Raw genomic sequence first — 20,751 nt, 5'->3', positions numbered from 1 at the left:
GTGCTATCTACACATACTGCTGCAATAATAAAAGACCGGCGTCAGAGAGTGAGAGTGAGTGAGTGTCTTAACGTACATCTAGTCACAGTTCTCAGATCTAGTCGGAAACCGCACAGCGACTCGGCAAGGGCTACAGACTCGTGGACGGACATAGCAGTCGCTTTTGACGGTGCGGTGCTGACGTGACCATCTGTCACATTCTTTTATGGCAGAGCTGACTCCGCGTCCTAGAAACTTCCTACATTCACCCGAAGGATGTATGTATACGCGGGTTCAGCTATGCTATAAGGAGAATGGTCTGTCACTGATCTAAGTCATCTAACCATATCTGCCCACTGGATACGTAGTACAGTCCATTGTACAGTAATTCACTACCATGATGTACACAGTCTAATCTGTCCAAACATGACATGGGCCTCTATGGCGCTTACTGATTTCACTCACTGTGTCCTGAGATGTCTTTCCTAAGAATTTGAAATTTACTGTTTTAATACATAAACGTGCCCCTAACAAGAGGTGGAATCTACGGAGCTTGGGTAGCGCAGCGGAGCTAGGGTAGCGGCCGGAAGCTAAATAGGATGGATTCCAGGCTACACTGTACCTGTTTAACGAAATTTTTCTAACATCTAAATGCGTGCAAACAAGTTCATACAGCACACCAAGGTTTATCAACTATTCACCTCCTGTATGATACAGTGTACTACCGCTCCAGCTGGGCAATTTCACATAATTTCACCAGCCGTATAATTGCACCAAATAGTATTGAAATACGCTGGCAAATGGGGTGTGCAGTTAAGCGGATTCTATTGTAATATTTAATAGAATCTATCGTTTGAGATGTGACGTTGAATGGCCGAATGATACAGGACACGAGATCGTGAGGTCACGGGTTAGATTCCTGGCACAGTAGATAAAAGCCCACTTCCCCTGCGGCCTGAAAAAGGGCTATGGGACTTCCTATAGATTTTATCTATTGTCACTAAGGGGACAGGTAATGATACATTTTGGGGTTAGCCGGGAGTCATAAAGGTAACAAATTTGATCCTCCGTTACAGACAAGTATGAATTGTTGTAAATCATAATGCCATATCGAGATCTATTCATTCTCCTGTGGCACCTACGGATGGCTGTGGTGGTAATTTTGTGATTGTGTTCTGTCGGTGCCGTGCTATGTATAGTTAATTCTGACGTCACGTTAACAAATCATTCCCCGTCCAACATTTAGCACAAATCCAGTCCTCAACATTACCAGGCATTGACACCAGCCGATATCAACCCGAGTCGGTCAGTAGTGATAAACTTTACAATACATGTATTCGGTCACACGAGGGCTGCAAAATGTGCCATACTGATTGTACGATCTTCCTACTTTTATTGGAATATCGTTGGCGAATACAAACAGTACCAAATTTACCACGATTAGATTTGTTTCGGTCATTACCTCATGTAGAAATGTTGGTCACCTGAAAACCAAAGAAGACTCTTCATGCTTTAGTAACAGCCGGAAGGTACAACCCTTCACATTTGTACATTCGCGGACTACATGTAGGTCTAATTTATAGCTATAGCATGACGCTAAGATTCTAAGTAATTTTTAAGTCCATTCATGCCAAAATAACATATCAATCAAAGACATTCAAATGCAAGACATTCTGGCTAACAATAGCTGTGTACTACATACGGCGACTACCATGCAGACTAGGTGCTCTAAATGTGATCACTACATGTACAATCTATCAGGCATAATCTTGTTATCAAACAAGGTCAACAGTTCGACACGAACAGCCAGTCATCCTGTTACTGCATAACAATGACAACCTTCACGCAATTACTGTTTCATTTGTATATTCATATTATATGTGTATACCATTGTGTCATTCAATTCGTCTATAAAGTACAAAAAGGCGTCTAGTCTTACAAACCGTCCATAAAATCTCAATCAAAGGATATAAAACTTCTTCTTCTTTAGGTTCCTCCTTGCTTGTACTTGTAAGTGGAATAGTTGAAAGGTAGTATTATTGGATTTCAAAACAGCTGCCCCAAGGTTTGAGTAGATTTAAGTCCCCAAGATGAGCATCGTGTATGGCACAGTTTTATTGTGTGTGTGTGTGTGTGTGTGTGTGTGTGTGTGTGTGTGTGTGTGTGAGTGTGTGTGTGTGTGTGTGTGTGTGTGTGTGTGTGTGTGTGTGTGTGTGTGTGTGTGTGTGTGTGTGTGTGTGTGTGTGTGTGTGTGTGTGTGTGTGAGTGAGAGAGAGTGAGTGAGTGTGTGTGAGTGTGCGTGCGTGTGTCCGAATCTGTGTGTTTGTGAAAAACATATAACTCGACAACTTGTGGGTGGATCCGTATGATGATTGGTATGTGGGTAGGTGTCGGCAAAAGAAGGGCAACGGTAGTATTATAGACCACCTAGTAGCTTTCTATGGTACTACAACAGAATTTCCGGTTTTCCCATCTCATGGTCCGCACGTGCTACGGCCAATTCTTTAAACTTGCGCTTGAGTTCAGCATTCATTTTTAACAAAAAGACCTTTATACAACAACTCGGTTTCCGTCCTGGTAATTCATGGTAACTGTATCTCTTCCGCGTGGCATTCTTGTCCAATACCAGCCTTTTCACGATCTTCTTCTACACATTCCGTTGATCTTACAGCTGTAGGTGGGCATGTGCCGCTGGCTGCGTTGTCAGATGTCCAGCTGGAACGATCCGCTGCTATTTTAGCTTGTAGTGAATCAGGTATAGGTGGTCTTTCCTGGGCCAGAAAGAAATCTTTCTTTTCACTTCCTACAGAGGAAGGAGGAAAGTATCGTGCATCATCATACATGTATATAGCGGGGGAGTGAGAGAGAGAAAGAAAGAGAAAGTCCTTTATGGTATGAGAAATAGTCTTCATGTTTCCTTGTCGGAAACCAATATCTCATATTTCAATCAGCAATGTGTTAAAGAAAGAAAGAAATGGCAGAGTACAATCTTGTTGGCCTCATTTGCATATTCAGCGTTTCCCCCACTTTGACCAACATTAGGCCAGCATTGAGTCGGGAGCTGCCATGTAATTATTGTTATTATGGCTATTTTCCATGCGACTGTTTCACAGCAACTCCACCGCAATGACACCACTGCTCTCCCAACTAATTCACAGTTCAGACCTTGATTGCTTTCAGACCTGCATGTACTCTCAACATCTCCTGACCATCCTGAGTTCTAGCTAAAGATTGCAATGATTACAACAAGATAAAATTAGAATTGATGTTAAGCGTCAAAATATCTTGCACAGAACTATTTGGTTTGCGGTCGCGTGCCTGTCGTTTTGAGGTGGGGAGAACATGGCACACATTCTGGGAAGTAGTTGACACTGTGGGAAGGGAGTTTGGAGGGTTTTGTGTCGTGGTTTGGGGCATGTCCTTTCGTAAGTTTGATTCCCTTCACACAATGTCTCCCGACCACTCCCAACATTCTCCAGTTGGCAGTTAGGTGGCGCTTCCTGTGGCGGCCACGCATTACGACAGCTCCTGGTTTTATCTGTATATCTTGAGTTTTTAATGTGTTTACTAGTTTTAAAGTTGTGTCAAGTGTACCGTAAGGATGCAGGAAAACATCCTAACCACGTCTTGAGGACATTCTACTGACGATTGCCTAAAGTTCGACCTGTGAAACAGAAATTCTCCACCCACGTCCCTCCCAGGTGAACAACAATGGCTGCTGGCGGCAGACGGGTCTTCATGTACTCTAAGGACTTTATGAGAAGCCTAAAGAACAGCCGCCCCCCGCCTATGCCGAACCTAAAGGAACTACTGTGTTCTCCTGGAATACTTCGGAGCCACTACAGAGGTAGGAAAGCAGGGAGGAATTATCAGCGGAGGATTGAGACTGTTATCGGCAACACTAGTAACCTGATTAATGCTCCCACCAAAATGGAGTTGTCTACACGACTCTCCCGCGCAAATCTCAGGAATGTGAAACATGTAAACAACGATGCCAGCCTGATGCACAATAACTCTGCCCACAACACCAGTATTCCGACTCGAGGTAACGCCATTCTCGACCTGATCTTGACTAACATGAAAGACCTCTACAAGCGACCTTCCATCCTGCCCCCAGTAGGCCTTAGTGACCATTCGTCTGTTCTTTGGACCCCTGGATCCAAGACCACTGACAACAAGTGCACAAAGAAGCAGGTCCGTAAACTCTGTGAAACTGGAATGTTTGACTTTGGCAAATGGATCACGGCGCATAAATGGACTGAAGTGTATAATGCACAGGGAGTCTCTGAAAAGGCCATTGCCTTTCACAACACTCTTGAGAACCCCATCGACACTTTCTTTCCTACCAAGTCTGTCAAAGTACATAACTCTGACAAGCCTTGGGTAACGCCCAAGATAAAACAGCTGATTAGCCTCCGACAGAAGGCTTTTCACAAACAGTCTCCGACCGTCTGGAAATTCTACAAAAACCTGACGCAAAGAACACTGGCCAAAGCAAAGAAGACATATTACGCAGACAGGGTCTCATCTCTCAAAGCAGCTTACCCAAGACGGTGGTATCAAGAAATCATGAACATGGCTAACGTTAGAACATCTGACGGTGAAATTACACTTCCAGGGCTCGACACTGAAGACAGCACCACCATTGCCAATGCCATAAATGCCAAATTTGCTGACGTCTCCAAAGCCCTTCCTGCGCTGGATTTGACTCAACAACCCGCCTTTCTACCGACACCACAACAGCTGCCCACCCTGCAAGTCTGGGACATTTACAAGCGCCTCCTAGCAGTGAAAACAAACAAGGCACCGGGACCGGATAACATACCACTGAAACTTTTGAAGGAATTCGCTTGTGAAATCAGCTCTCCATTCTGCCATGTTCTCAACGCCTCGTTCGCAAGCGGCATAGTACCCTCTCGATCAACTGAGACCCATCTCCCTGACTTCCCAGTTTTCAAAGATAGCGGAACACTTTGCCCTTTCTTAGATTTTGAAAGACATCACATTCGACAACCGACAATTTGGCAGCCTTAAGGGGCAGTCTACAGTACACGCACTCGTCAGCCTGGTAGACAGCCTATTCAAGGGGACGGACAAACCATCTACAATATCCACTCTCGTAGCTACAGACTTTTCCAAAGCATTTCATAGAGTTCACCATCTCACCGTCATTACCAAACTGTTAACCATGGGACTCCGACCTGAACTCATACCGTGGGTGGTCAGCTTCATATCCAACAGGAAACAGCGCGTGCGCTACCGTGGAGCTCTCTCCGTGTGGGAACACCTGACATGCGGAGTTGCGCAAGGAACTCTACTAGGCCCCATATTGTTCCTGGTACTGATTGACGATGCTGCTTCTGATACCTCTAGTCCGGTATGGAAATACGTGGATGATATGAACATGCTCCAATCAAGACTGCTCAAACAACCTTCAACGCTACAGTCTGATCTGGATCAGTTATGTCAATGGCCGTCAAACAACCATATGCTACTTAACGACTCTAAAAATATAAGTGCCTCGCTATGCACATCACATTCTGTCGGAACCATCCACGTCTGCCACCACTGCGAGTCAACAACACACCGCTAGCTGTCGCCCCAGCCTCAAGATCCTTGGACTTCACATTCAGAACAACCTTCACTGGGACGTCCAAGTCAAGCAGATGGTGGGAAAGGCCGCAAAGGAACTCTACCTCCTCAAAAGACTTAAAAGGTTCATGTTATCGCGTAATGACCTGATCACGATCTACACGTGCTACGTCAGACCGATCCTAGAATACGCTGCACCTGCCTGGACCTCTGGCCTTACCAAAGTGCAAACAGAGAAGCTCGAACAGATTCAAAAACGAGCCTGCCGGATCATTCTGGGCAACGACTACACTGGCTACTCCCACGCCCTGCAACAGCTAGGACTCACAACACTGGCACAAAGAAGAGAGGACTTGTGTCTCAACTTTGCAAGGTCTCTGATGGAGTCTAACTTCAGGGACTGGCTTCCGAGCACAAGAGGGGACATATCCGGCCGGAACACCAGAAACAAACTGAAACTCAACACACCACTCTGCCGCACCAACAGACTCAAAAAACTCTCCGATTCCGTACCTTGTAACCCTGCTGAACAAGTGACTGATCTCTTTAACGCTCCCATGTTTTCTCTTCTGCAATTGTATCAAACAGCACAATCCTGTCACGAATGTTCCAATGTTTACCGTGTCAGCTGTCCTTACATCGTTTTATGTGTTGTAAATTTAAAAGTTATTTGTGTTTTATAATTGCGCCATTGATATTATCTAAACTTTGTATATAATGATATCGTTTTTAATGGGAGCTCATTGTAAATACCTACCCAATTCAGACTTGCAAGTCTGCCACGTAGCATTTTCAATACAGTTTCAAGGTTTCAAAGAGCAAGGCCATCTGTGGTTAGCAGCTAGTCTGCGAAGTTGGTTACTAGTCGGCTGCGTCAGTGGAATGTTTTCAATAATGTATAATAGTCGGGACTGGTCAGAAGATCATAGAAAGGTCTGAGCGGTCAGGGATGAGTCATAAAGCAATTGCGAGCCGGTAGGGAGATAGTAACTACTAGTCGTGGCTTAGTTGGGACTCAAATTTGAGACGACTGCTTTCCCAACCCTATTAATGACAAGCTCCAAGCTGACCGGAGCAAAATCCCTCCAATAAAAAGTCCGTCCCAACCGAGGCGGCTATACTGGCAGAACATGTGCTAACCGTTAACCGCCGGCCTCACTCAACAGGCTCACAAATATGAAAGAAGCTGTGTTGAGCTTGGTGTCAACTCCAATCTGATCTCTCTGGGACGTTTATAGCACGGCGATATAGGGCGTTATGGTTAAAGCAGGGTACACCCCTCCCCCTTTTAAAGTCATTGGTTGTGTTCCGATCCATTTCAATTTGCGTTAAAGTTCACAAACCGTCAAACGGTTGGATATCAGTCTTAAGGGGCGGATTTCTGCCCCATATTGCTTGGTGATCGCCATATCTGAGTTGTAGTATTTTTGGGCGCGGCGCAGTTGGTTCGCCATCGAAGTCTTTTTTGTATTAGTCCGCCGCAACGGTGATGCGTTTTTTTTCGCCTGATGACCCAAATAGCAGCGTTCTTCATGTATTTTCACTGAGTCATCGAGATGGCGAAAAAGTTATCACATTACTTCTTTTCTTTTCATTTTTCAGAGACAGGAAGTATTGCGTTTTTTCAGCATATATGCCGTTACCCCAGGAAAACTTCAAGCAGCTTTGATAAAAAAAGTGTTGAAAATTTGTAATTTTCGGGGCCAAAATTTACATTTTACTATGGTTTCTACCCAAAATAAAGGGACGACAGACGATATCGAAAATTACATCGGAAATTACAAGCAAACCGCTTTTTGCCGATATCATTAGATTTTCCGTCCAACTTTTCTTGGCGGTATTGTAGCCCATCGGCCTGAAGGTGTCGGCCTACATACTAAATCGTAAAAGAAACTCCGGTCCGAGACCATTATGGAGTCTGCAAGAGGTTGGATTGATTGGCAATGGGAAAGAAACAAGAGCTTTTAAAAAAAGCTGGCGTTTCGGCTACGTTTATAAGTGTGAATTGTCTTTTCCCTTTACTTGAAGTAAAATCTGCCAGAGGAAGTCACTCAAGGGCTGTTCAGTCTATAAGAAAAATTGTCATTTTGGGAAATGAGTGCTGTTTTAATAGAGAAAGGCAGATTGGGGAAAGCAATTTTGAAGTTACGTCACTTAACTTAAGTGCTTTTGAAAAAGCTGGTCTTGGCCTACAACTTGTACTTATTTGTAAAATGTATAATAGGCTCATTATAAAAGCTATCAATGTAATTATGTACATGGCACGCAATAAAACATAAAATTTGAAAAAGCACCATTGAATCATCAGCACTATGGTAATTAAGTGAAATAGAAGTTCATAACAGCTAAGGTTCTATCTAAAATGACTACCAAATGTCAAACAAATCAACAGCTACCTCATCCGTATTATTCTGGTTTCCGCATTTACAACATTTCTTCCTTATTTTCCTGGGTAATTTTGCTAAAATTCATGAAAATTCCCATAGTTTTGTGCCGAGGGGCGCCACTTTCCACGTCCGTGTTGTCTGAATGAAGTCGATACTGAACAATGGAGCATTTGCTACTGTAACAAAGAATCGCTGTTTTGCAAACAACATCAAGAGCCTCTGTTTACATCGGGGATAGAAGTTTAGTGGCGAGTGTTTTGCAAGAATCATCTTACCGCGCATAGGAGCCGCTGCACGGTATTTTCCATTACAATGAACAGAAAAATTCGAATGCCGGGTTTGGAATCTATGAAGTCCTGTTCATAAGACAAAGGCCTTGTATATATTAAATGAATATTTAAAAATAACAAATATAAAATATTTCTTTATTTATTAATGAAAAAAAATGATATTCATAAATATGATATTGATAGATTAATATAATATCAATATATATTTTTGATATTCAATATCTAAAAGAAAAAAAAAATCCATGCACGGACACGAACCCGGATCTTCTGGGTCCGAAGTACTTCGCGTTGCCAGATCGGCCAAGCTGCGGTACGTAACTAGGCGCTCTGGACGTGATGCTATAACCTCACTATATGGTATCATTTATGCCGATTTTTGGTCGTTTTCTTGACGAAATCATTTTTTTTCTTCTGCAATCTTGTGGAATAGATGTAATATGGTCATTTTTCAGGATATCAAAGTCCGAAACCACAATGCAATGATATTTCCGAACAGTTGTAGCAGTTACATGCGGTCGCCGTCCTGTGTCACATGCAAATCTAGCCTGCCTGCCTTTTCGTGCTCTCTTGCCATATAAGGCAACGGCTATACAAGGATTTGAGAACGTATTGCCATATAAGGTCTTATTGTGTGCGACACAGTGTTGAACCAAGCTTCCCTGGTCCTTGCTTGAAGGTAAAAGCCAGGACAATGCGTTCCGGCGCGCATGCGCCGAAACGCAAAAAAAGAATTGGTTGCTATGTTGTGAGTAAGTCGTGAGTTAAGCATGCTGTCGTGCTCTTGGTCGCGAAATGGTTGTGACATAATTGTCGTGAAAGATAGGCGTCGTCGACTGCTCCCAACTCACCGCCGACCTAAGGTTGAGGGACAGTCGGGGGCAAGGTCGTGAATGTGGAAAGCCGGTTTTGGAAGAGAGGTCTCCATGATCCAAACTTGAGTCCCGCGCATGTTATGATTCTCACAAAAACTGCCCCAACTGTTTGCCGGCGCCTTCCAAACCGACATGAATTTTCACATTCTCCCGACCATGTAGACCACCTCCCGACCAAACACGTCTCATCTTACGACTTATTCCCAATAATGGTCTGAATACGATCGAGAGTAATCAGTCGACCATGGTCTGCTATGTGTAAATCATAATCGGTGTAATTCGATACTTTACCGGTAAACGATTTGACCGATAACGTCTTCCCTTCCTCGCTGACCATGATCATGGCGTTGTTCTCGGGGTAACAGCTCTGCCCTTGTAGAATCAGTAGGCTTTGGTTCCCGTATCCGGCTTTGGCCTTCATGCGGCGCGACCAGACAAACCAGGCCAGCATGATCAGCAGCAGCACGGCTGCTCCCCCCGCCGCCCCGCCCACTATCATGGAGAAGTCCGCCCAGGAGCCCGGCTGCGTGGCAGTTTCTGCTGAATAACAAAAAAATCTTTACATAAGATCTGTATTGACACAACAGTCCTTTTCAACTTTACAATTTACAAACAAACATTTAAACAAACAATTCTACACTACATGTGCACTGTTAAGAAGAAGATTAGAAGATATGTATATTCAAACATTCTTTCATAACCTGTTGAAAGATGAAGGAAAACTAAGATTTTACAAAAACGTGAAAACGATCTACGACATGGAAAATTATCTGTATCATAATGACTTTGACCAACGTGCGGCAATATGTAAGATAAGAATTAGCGCGCACCCATTAGAAATAGAGAGAGGGAGATACAAAAAGCTACCAGTCCAGGACAGAACATGTAAACAGTGTGCAACGAAAGCAGTGGAAAATGAAATACATTTTATAAGCGAATGTCCCGAATTTGAAACCGAAAGAAACAGATTATTCACGAAAGTATCCGAAATCTCCGAAAACTTTTCTGAATTGAGAAATACACAGAAACTCATATTCCTTTTAACCCTCAAACACCCGAGTGGGGTCATTTTTGACCCCAGGCATGGATTTTGACGTGCTATTTGAACATGTTTGATCTGAAAAAAAAATCCTTCCGTGACCTTGTCAGTAGACATCTTTTCTAACCTCTCACAATTTTCTAGGGAGATGGGCATAATACTGTTGACGTTATATAGGAAAGTCTGTGTTGAGTCCGCTGGGGTCATTTTTGACCCCAGCAAAAATAATGTGCCGTTGTTGAGACCTGCCCTCTGTAACTCCTGAACTACTTATTGTATGACCGCCAAATTTTCAGAGGATGATGCACATGTGAATTAGTATTACCATAACAAATTTCATGTCATAATGACGTAATATGAAGTCATCATGACGTAATTTTATGTGATTCTATCAGCCATTCAGATTTTGACGGATGTCGTCATCAAATCAGCATAAAATATCAATGTTGAATCATAAAAGTTACATTGGATTACATAAGATGATAACAATGTAACAAAATACATTTGGCGTACCAACAAAGCCTCGAAACGTCATTGTTTGAACTGAAATTAGCAGATTTTGTAAAATATGCCTGTCGAAAACCCGTTGCCATGGCAACAAGAAAAACGATGAACTTACTTTATCAATTTGAAATTTTTGTGTAAAGCCACCAAGTTTGGTGGCTCTCGCGTAAGCCGTTCATCAGTTATGCAACATGATATTTGGTGTGGGCCTCAAAAATCCCCTCCCGGTCTAGATAGGAATAGTTCAAGACGTGGTCCTTCTGATCTTTTTGCATGAATTATGATAATGAACGGAAATTCTTTATATCTAAAGATGCCAAAACATTCCTCTTACATTGATGAAGCAATGTATGGATAAAAATCAGTGAAAAGGTGAAAAGGGAGGTTTTACTGAACAAAACATTTTGGGGTCATTTTTGACCCCGCTCAGTCATTTTAGTCGCAAAAATAGGTTCGGGTGTTTGAGGGTTAAAATCTTCCAACCCACTCATCATTGAAAGTGTGGGACTTTTTATTTTCCACTGCTTTCAGAGAAGAAATCAAACCCAGCATTAGTACCTTAGATATAGAAACTTACTGTAGAATAGCAATATAGAATGATCTTGTATTCATGTATATTTTTTGTTTTACCTTACATTTGTATTTCGACATTGTTGTCAACATGCAATTAGCCTACGGGCATGAATTTGCAATAAACTACATTTATTAATGCATTTTTTGCTTTTGAGCAAGCGGAATGTATATAATGTTCATCAGAGTCATTGCTTATTGATGATATTATCAGATATTTATAGAACACAAGCCAAATATACATTGCAGTGAAGACTTTAATTCAAGTACAAGCCTCCCGGAGAAGTTACTTCAAAAACAGATCTAAATCCACCTTCTCTTCAGTGTCTTATGGTATAATCTCAGAATGCCAACACGCATATAAGAAACATCATTCCACATCAGCTGCATTGATACAGGTGACTGACAATTGGCTGATTGAAGTGGGTGAAGGAAACATTGCAGGATCTGTCTGTCCTGTTGGACTTAAGTGCAGCCTTCGACTTTTTTTAACATTTGAATACAGGACATGATGACGACATACTCAAGCTTACAGCTTATAATGAAAGCTCATCTGTGTTGGTAGTAATCATAATACAATGCTAAACTTTTTTTCCAACACTAAGGTATTCACGGATCGAATTTTCGACGACCACTGTCGCCTTCTTCAGGATCAATAATGACCAATCACTGCCGAAGGTAAACTCGCGAGAGTTACGGACACGTGACTTTATTGACACGTGTCATTGCGGATACGTGACGTCAGCAATTGGTCAAACGTGCCAGGAAGTTTATAACGCCCACTGTCTCTGTTGAGTGACGGCTGGAGTGCCCTGATGTATATGGCCTCCTTTATACCTCTCATAAAGTAGTCCTGCTCAGTGTCCAGTATTCTGACTTTGTCCAGCGATACGGTATGGCCCGGAGATTCAATGTGGATGTGTTGAGAGACTTCAGACGAATGCGAGCTGGGGCGTTTGTGTTCAAGGAATCTGGTTCTCAACGAGCGTTCTGTCTCACCGATGTAGAATTCTTCGCAAGTCCCTTGTCTAGTGGTTCCCTGACACGGAATGTGGTACACTACGCCGCACTTCTCTTCTCTAGGGGTTTTGTCCTTCGGCGCCACGAGAAGCTGTCGCAGGGTGTTAGTAGGTTTGAAGCAGGTGGAGATCCCGTGTGAAGCAAATATTCTGCGCAGGGGTTCTGAGACGGTCTTGATGTACGGAAGGGTGATGCGTCCTTTGTCCCTCTCTTTTCTCCCCGGGTTCCTGTTGTTCTGTTGAGGGGGCTTTGGTGCGGTTGCCTTGTCTATGGCCCACTTAGGGTACCCGCAGTCCTTCAGTGCCTGTTTGATGTGTTGTTTCTCTGTCTCTCTGTCGTGTGGATCCGTTATGATCGTGTCAGCTCTGTGGAGTAACGTCTTCACGACCCCAAGTTTGTGTTCCAGAGGATGATTGGATCTGAAGTTGAGGTATTGGTCTGTGTGAGTGGGTTTCCGGTAGATGCTCAGACGTAGTGAACCGTCGTCTTGGATCGTGGTGAGAGTGTCGAGGAAGGGGAGGGTTCTGTCTTGTTCTTTCTCCGATGTGAATTTGATGTCGGGGTCCAGAGAGTTGAGATGGTCTATGAATTCCTGTGCGTTGGGCTTTCTTGAGTTTGGTGTGGGTGTCGTCGACGTACCGGAACCACCAGAGGGGAGGGTGCGGAGCTGTAGATATGGCGAGTTGTTCTAAGTGTTCCATGTACAAGTTGCATACTATGGGGGACACAGGTGAACCCATAGCTGCCCCATGTATCTGTTGATAGAAGCTGCCATCGTACAGAAAGTATGTGCAATCCAAGCAGACTTTCAATAGATTGACGACCTGGGTAGGCGACATTGTGGAACGCTGTGGTAGTGTGGAGTCCTCTTGTAGTCTTCGCAGGATGATGTCCAGGGCTTTGTTCACAGGAACGGATGTGAACAGTGATACCACGTCAAAGGAGCAGAGTTCTTCGTCTTCTTCCACTCTGCGGTGTTTGATGAGTTCTGCAAACTGTTGAGAATTCACGATATGATGTTCCGATTTCCCGACCAGTGGTCACAGAGTGTCCGCAAGGAATCTGGCACTGTTGTAGGTGATGGAACCAATGCTGCTAACGATTGGCCTCAGTGGTGTGTCGGGTTTGTGTATCTTTGGTAAACCATAGAATTTCGGTGGTGTTTCGGTTGTAGGGTACAGTCGTCGGTAGGTGATATAGTTGATCCCCCCTTCCTTCTCGATGTCTTGCAGGACGGAAACCAGTTCTTTCTTGTATCTAGTGGTAGGGTCTCTTTTTCCTAGCTTGTGGTACGTTGCGGTGTCGTCCAGCAGGTCTCTACACTTCTTATGGTAATCCGTCTTATTCAAGACAACTACCGAGCGCCCCTTATCGGCGGGTAGGATGGTGATGCTTTTGTCCCGTTTTAGAGAACGAAGAGCTTCTCGTTCTTCTTTCGGGAGGTTGTCTTCGGGTCGTTTTTGGCGATTGAGTACAGAGTTAACTTTACAACGCAGGGTATTTGCTTCTATTTCAGGAAGCTTGCGACACACAGATTCTGTCTGTGCAACAATATGGACGACGGGAATGTCGGGTTTAGCAGCGGCGTAGTTCAGTCCTTTAGCCAAAACGGAAAGTTCGGGGTCGCTGAGGATTCTATCAGAGCAGTTTTTCACCCATTTTCTCATGCACTCAGATGCAATGGAATTATTGTTGTGTTCCTTCCTAGTCTGGCAAAGACGGGAGAATTTGTTTTGTTGTTACAGCTTATTTTCGTGTCGCTATCAACAGAGTACATTACAAAGTACAAAACAAATACTATAAATACTGAAAATGAAAATAAATATGCGGACATGCAAAGCACATGAGCAACAAATTATTTAAAATAAACTACATGACTAATCTTGAAATGTAAGAAAATTGAAATCAGTATACAAATAAATATGTGAGCAAGTACTACAAGGCTGGTAGGATGAGGCTTTTGCTACTCAAATCTTTTGGGGTTTTTTATGAATAGTTGGACGTACTGTTAGAGTTTGGCGTTGTTTGAATTCGAAAGGAATGGGGAGCATTCAAGCAATAAGTGAGTTAGGACATTATCAGGTTCGACTTCGTTCATCAAGATATCCTGCTAGCTAAGTTGAAATGCTATGGGTTCAATGATCTTGCAGTTAGTTGGGTAGGGAGTTACCTCAGAGCAAGGGAGCAGCACTCCTCCTGGGGCCAACATGTACACAAAATAAAGACTAGAATGGCAAGAACTATACCCTCAATAAGGGAATGTAAAAACTACTTTCACGGTGACATAGCAAGAACTGTTATGCAATCACTTGTTCTTTCACATATGCCAATATCTCTACTTCCTGTTTTTGTTCGGTACAGCCACCCACTTCTGCACTTTAGTCCTTAGTTTCTTATGACGTCTTATCTTATCTCAGGTGCGTATTTCGTGCTATACGCAGCAGTCATTAGCATAGTATTGCGTATCGTCTTTCCAAAGCCGTCGCTAACAATCGACAATCTTGTGAGAATAATTTAGCCACACAAACAGAACAACACTCACTCACAGAACAACAACATTGTAAAATATAATCTTGTCTCATTCTGGATAAAATACTAGAAATAGAACACGTTATATAATAATTTACCACCCACCTTTGTATTTCAACCCTTCCACAGTACCGTTTCCTTACATTTCCATCGATTATATTTCAGTTTGCTAACGTTTCATATTTCGTTCCATTTCGCACTTTCTGTCACGTAGTTCCTTTTCATTCCTTTTCGTTTCAGTTTGTTCCATTTCGTTCCATTTCTCACTTTCTGTACACCCCTTTCTTACCCTTCGATTTTAGCAGCATGACGCGCGACACATGCGAATGTAGAATATCACTTGTTGATGCTAAGTCAATGAACTTTGCTGTAACGTTACACCGATGTATGGCCAAGACTGTTTAAGTCAGGCCTGACCTGCTCCCTAAAAAATCAATAGTGAGCCAAGCTACAGTGTACATCGATGAAGATCAAACATCCAGGTAGAAAGATCCGCAAGACAACAGTTAAACGTCTGACCGTGTACATGTGCAAATCAATCAAGTTGCTTTAGTAACAGTTACCTTGCGCAATGTACTGTGTCTTTAACGTTCATGATTGTAAGGCTCAAAAGAGTGTAGGCTTACCTATGACAGCAGTAGGAGGTGATGCCACTCCCAACACTGTGAGGTGAACATATCGTCTGTCCCACTGGCCCATCCTGTTGGTCGCCGCGCAGACGTACTGACCATCGTCCAACATGTCCAGCTCGCGCAGGGTTAGCCGGGAGCTGCTCTTCCATTGGTCAGTAGTGTGGATCGGGCTAGAGTTTGTGGCTGGCCGGTACCAGCGGATCTCCGGGGCGGGGTTCCCATCGGCCTGGCACCAGAGGGACGCCGTGGTCCCCACGAACGCCATGGTGGGCACGGAGATGTTCGTTATGACAGCGGGATCTGATGGAGAGGTAATGAGAACGAGAGAGAAATATGTCAGAGAGGCAGCATTTACCACCTCATGAGACCTCATCAGACATACTTGAGTGTCACAAACCGTGAAGATCCATTCACACATATATTCACAAAAAGTACCGAAAACATAACGTCATTGGCGAAGGCAATACAAAATCATGATTTCTAGCTATAGAAGTTCCATGAAAACAGACCAAATCTTTTTGTCGATCTATCCACCCAATGCTTTCCTTCTCCTATCGCTATGTTTTACATCACGGGTGCCTAGATTATGAGGGACTGGATATCTCTCCTTACACTGCACATCCAGTGAGAGGCTGTCGGACTGCGAGCTGCCGCCATGTTGCGCCACGCATGTGTAATTGCCGGCATCTTCCCGGGTGAGCCTGGTGATGAAGAGGGAAGACTTGTAGGAGTTCTGGTCCTCATACTCCACATGCCAGTCTGGAGGCGGCCGGACTCCATTCCTGACAGTCAAGAAAAGTTAGAAGGAAAACAACCCTCATTAACCTAAGCCAGTTCTCCATTAAGGTTAAGTAGCCCTTGAACATCGCTTTGTGGTAAGATATAGTAAATAAGAGGCCTAGGCGACCTTTTAGAATTACTCATGTTTGTCGAGGTCAATATTTTATCCCCGTTGGTTGGACAATCTCCACACCATATTATTAATTACATACACAATTACAATAACAGTTTGCAGAAACAATAATACAACAAAGAGTAGAAGCCGACGAAGTGCTACGTTCCTATGACGTCACAGTTTTGTTCACTTCAGTGCCGATAGGGAAAGCACTGCACATAATTATCCTGCAGAGACTCGAAGCAGATAAAACCCTCAAACAGCGGTCCACACTTTTACCTGCACATGTGGTCAACTTGTTGAAAGTTTGCTTGGACTGTACGTATTTTGTTTACAATGGAGACTTTTACCGCCAGGTTCACGGAGCAGCCATGGGCTCTCCAGTTTCCCCAATCTGAGTTTGCAACCTTTTCATAGAACACCTCGAACAACTAGCTATTAGCACTGCCCCACATCCCCCCCGTATGATGGTATCGCTACGTGGATAACACACACACAAAACTGAAGAAGGCCCACGCTGACGAATTCACTGAACATCTCAACAGTTTGGACCCAGACATTAAATTTGCCACCGAGGAAGAACAGGACAGAACCTTTTCTGGATACTCTCACAGTCGTGAAAGATGGTGGTTCGTTGGACATAAGGATCTATAGAAAACCCACACACACGGATCAATACTTAAACTTTAAGTCTAATCATCCACTTGAACACAAACTAGGGGTCATCCGGACTCTCTTCCACAGGGCGGATAATATTATTACCAACCCTCACGACAGAGATACGGAGAAAGAACACATCGCTCAGGCCTTGTTAAACTGTGGTTACCCGAAGTGGACGGTTTCCAAGGCAACTGCACCCAAACCCACTACCACACGCAGTCGTATTCCTTCCACGAGACAGAATAAGGGACTGGTTGTCTTGCCGTACGTCACAAATCTCTCAGAAGCTTTGCGGAAAATTTTCAGTACACACGGTATCAAAACCTGCTTCAAACCAACTTGGAAACTAAGACAGAGTTAGTTTCACCTAAAGACAAGACACCGAAAGAACAAAAGTGTGCGTGGGGTGATCTACCACATACAGTGCGCAGGACAGAATATCAGAGGACCATGCACAGAGACGAACATAAGGGAAACGGAACGATCACTCAAAACTAGGTCCTCGGAGCACAGACGCCCCAGTTCCACTACGTCAGAAGTATCTCAACATATACATATCGAGTTCCCAGGACATACAGTTACGATCGATAAGGTGCGCATCTTGGATACGGAACAGAACTACTTTGTGAGGGTCGTGAAGGAGGCGATTTACATCAGGGCCTATCAACCCACCCTGAACCGTGACGGTGGAAGATTCCGCCTGCCTGCTGCTTTCGATTCACTGCTGACGTCATCACGTCTCCGACTTCCCGGCGTTCAACGCAGTGGATCGAATATCTGACGAAGGTTGGAGGTCCAACCGAAAATTCATGGTGAGTCAATGCTTGTGTTGGATTAAAGCTTCAAATTATCCCAATGAGAAAGTAATATGATCGACCGGAACTCAAGTTTCCTAACTTGTTATCTGCGGGAACAAATGGTTGTTTTAGGTGGGTCCGTCTGCGTGCCTGTGTACATGCCTGTCTCTGCTTCCGCGTATGTGTGTTCAGCATAACGTAAGGAGCTGACGATGGATTGTGATGATATTTTTGCTATGGGAAGGTGTTGGGAAGACGATAGTCAATGCCGATGTTGGGTGCCCTGGCGGCTTACTTGGTACTTCAGCAGAAATTATGGCTTTTGTATCTTTTGTACTGTAAATGGGTGTTTGGTGGCAGATAGTTTTTGGTGTAGGTTTGGAGAAGCGCTAGCCCTTTTCTGAGGAACTGTCGAATCGGCTCCAAATCGTTAAAAAAAATCCGAACCGAGACCAAAATATTCCACACGTTTGAAAATCCTGTTATACAATGATGCGGAAAGTTCCTCATTTATTATCCAAATTGCAAATCTGAGCTACCTACATGAAATTTACCCCATTGTGACTTTTTCTCTTACAAAGTTTGCAACCAAAAATAACCCTACAATACCAAAAATCTTCTTCTCCCAGAGACCAAGACCTATCTACCACTGACAAATCATGACCGTAGAATTTTCAGAAATCAAAATGCAAAAATCGGGCATTCTTCTACAGCACTATAGAAAGCCGCCAGGGGCCCATAATCAAAATGTCCTTCCTTTCGTCGACACCTATCCATATACCAAATATAAAGATAAATCTATCTACACTACCAAAAATCGTTTTTCTTGTTTTTCTTGTTTTTCCTTCTACAAAGAAATTTTTCTGTCAGTAAGAATATTATTCTATTTACAAGAGTTCCTCTTTTAAGCACAAACAAGAATCCCTCGTTTAAGCACAAGAATTGCATCCAACATTTTTTTTCTTGAACTTTCTTAAACCAAGAAAGAATAAGAAAATTATTCTAGTAGAATTAAATTTTCAAGAAAAAAAACTTAAGGAAAGAATCTGTAAGAATAAAACATTTGACCAAACAAAAATGAATCTTACAGTAAGGCAGAGAATGCAAATTTTTCTTATTTTTCTAGAAAATTCTTATTGGAAAAGATATTGCTAGAATTGAGTAGGAATATTTTCTTAACTTAAGAAAAAAAAAAGAATAAAATTCTTTGTATAAGAATTGACATCGACAAGACTTCCCAGAAGGTTTCTTGAATTTTCTTGTTTTTCCTTTGTATAAGAAAATCTTTCTCAACATAAGAAAACAAGAAAAATAAGAATGAATAAGAAAAAAGATTTTTGGTAGTGTACAACTTTTGATCAAGCAAAAGATCAAAGCAATATAATTTTGCCAATAAGGAGAAGCCAATAAAAGCAAATGTGATTGCAAAGTAATTGCATTGTAAGATGTATGGCTACAATTCAGCTAAAATGATGACTAATAGGTCGATATTAGCTCTGATCGGTGTTTTCAGTGGTTGCGTCTGACTCTGTAAGAGGCATTTGTCTGGTTTGATTAAGTACGTGAATCTAAAACTAACCATTTACTGCTTTCGATAGCAGCCAGTTCAGATTGTTTGCACGCTTCCTGCTGCACAGTAAATCACGCAACATAATGCAGGTAGGTCGAACCCTCTCTATAAAATCATTTCCTACGCGGATCCAAAAACATACAAATAACGCAAGATTAACGATATTTGTACTAATAAACAATATACCTTCCAGTTTACTTCACAGAAACCATTTGTTTCAATGATAGTGAAATAGATTAGTACTCTTCTCCGCCTAACTCAGCCAGTAGATATTGTGCTGTTGGTTAGTACTCTTCTCCGCCTACCTTAGCCAGTAGATATTGTACTGTTAGTGAGTACTCTTCTCCGCCTACATTAGCCAGTAGATATTGTACTGTTAGTTAGTACTCTTCTCCGCCTACATTAGCCAGTAGATACTGTACTGTTAGTTAGTACTCTTCTCCGCCTACCTTAGCCAGTAGATATTGTACAGTTGGTTAGTACTCTTCTCCGCCTACCTTAGCCAGTAGATATTGTACTGTTAGTTTGTACTCTTCTCCGCCTACCTTAGTCAGTAGATATTGTACTGTTGGTTAGTACTCTTCTCTACCTACCTTAGCCAGTAGATATTGTACTGTAGGTTAGTACTCTTCTCTACCTACCTTAGCCAGTTGATATTGTACTGTAGGTTAGTACTCTTCTCTACCTACCTTAGCCAGTAGATATTGTACTGTAGGTTAGTACTCTTCTCTACCTACCTTAGCCAGTAGATATTGTACTGTAGGTTAGTACTCTTCTCTACCTACCTTAGCCAGTTGATATTGTACTGTAGGTTAGTACTCTTCTCTACCTACCTTAGACAGTAGATATTGTACTGTAGGCTAGTACTCTTCTCTACCTACCTTAGCCAGTAGATATTGTACTGTAGGTTAGTACTCTTCTCTACCTACCTTAGCCAGTAGATATTGTACTGTAGGTTAGTACTCTTCTCTACCTACCTTAGCCAGTTGATATTGTACTGTAGGTTAGTACTCTTCTCTACCTACCTTAGGCAGTAGATATTGTACTGTAGGTTAGTACTCTTCTCTACCTACCTTAGCCAGTAGATATTGTACTGTAGGTTAGTACTCTTCTCTACCCACCTTAGCCAGTAGATACTGTACTGTAGGTTAGTACTCTTCTCTACCTACCTTAGCCAGTAGATACTGTACTGTAGGTTAGTACTCTTCTCTACCTACCTTAGCCAGTAGATATTGTACTGTAGGTTAGTACTCTTCTCTACCTACCTTAGCCAGTAGATATTTTACTGTAGGTTAGTACTCTTCTCTACCTACCTTAGACAGTATATATTGTACTGTAGGTTAGTACTCTTCTCTACCTACCTTAGCCAGTAGATACTGTACTGTAGGTTAGTACTCTTCTCTACCTACCTTAGC

General features: G+C 42.8%; 1 protein-coding gene across 3 annotated transcripts in view; it reads right to left on the bottom strand.

The window, feature by feature from the left end:
- Positions 1-1,823: 1,823 nt before the first annotated feature.
- Positions 1,824-20,751, bottom strand: part of LOC136444862 (HEPACAM family member 2-like) — a 46,376-nt gene continuing 27,448 nt past the window's right edge. For 2 of the 3 annotated variants that reach the window (XM_066442616.1, XM_066442614.1), the window contains 4 exons: positions 16,027-16,196; positions 15,409-15,714; positions 9,412-9,660; positions 1,824-2,782 (listed from right to left, as the gene is read on the bottom strand). In XM_066442616.1, coding sequence (XP_066298713.1) covers positions 2,562-2,782; positions 9,412-9,660; positions 15,409-15,714; positions 16,027-16,196 — 946 coding nt within the window. In that variant the 3' untranslated portion in view covers positions 1,824-2,561. The remainder of the gene's footprint in view (positions 2,783-9,411; positions 9,661-15,408; positions 15,715-16,026; positions 16,197-20,751) is intronic. The other variant, XM_066442615.1, reaches the window with a different exon arrangement.

This window comes from Branchiostoma lanceolatum, chromosome 11, assembly GCF_035083965.1.
Source record: "Branchiostoma lanceolatum isolate klBraLanc5 chromosome 11, klBraLanc5.hap2, whole genome shotgun sequence".
Taxonomy (NCBI): domain Eukaryota; kingdom Metazoa; phylum Chordata; class Leptocardii; order Amphioxiformes; family Branchiostomatidae; genus Branchiostoma; species Branchiostoma lanceolatum.
Note: the sequence above shows the minus strand (reverse complement) of the source record. Positions and strands in the feature narration are given on the sequence as shown.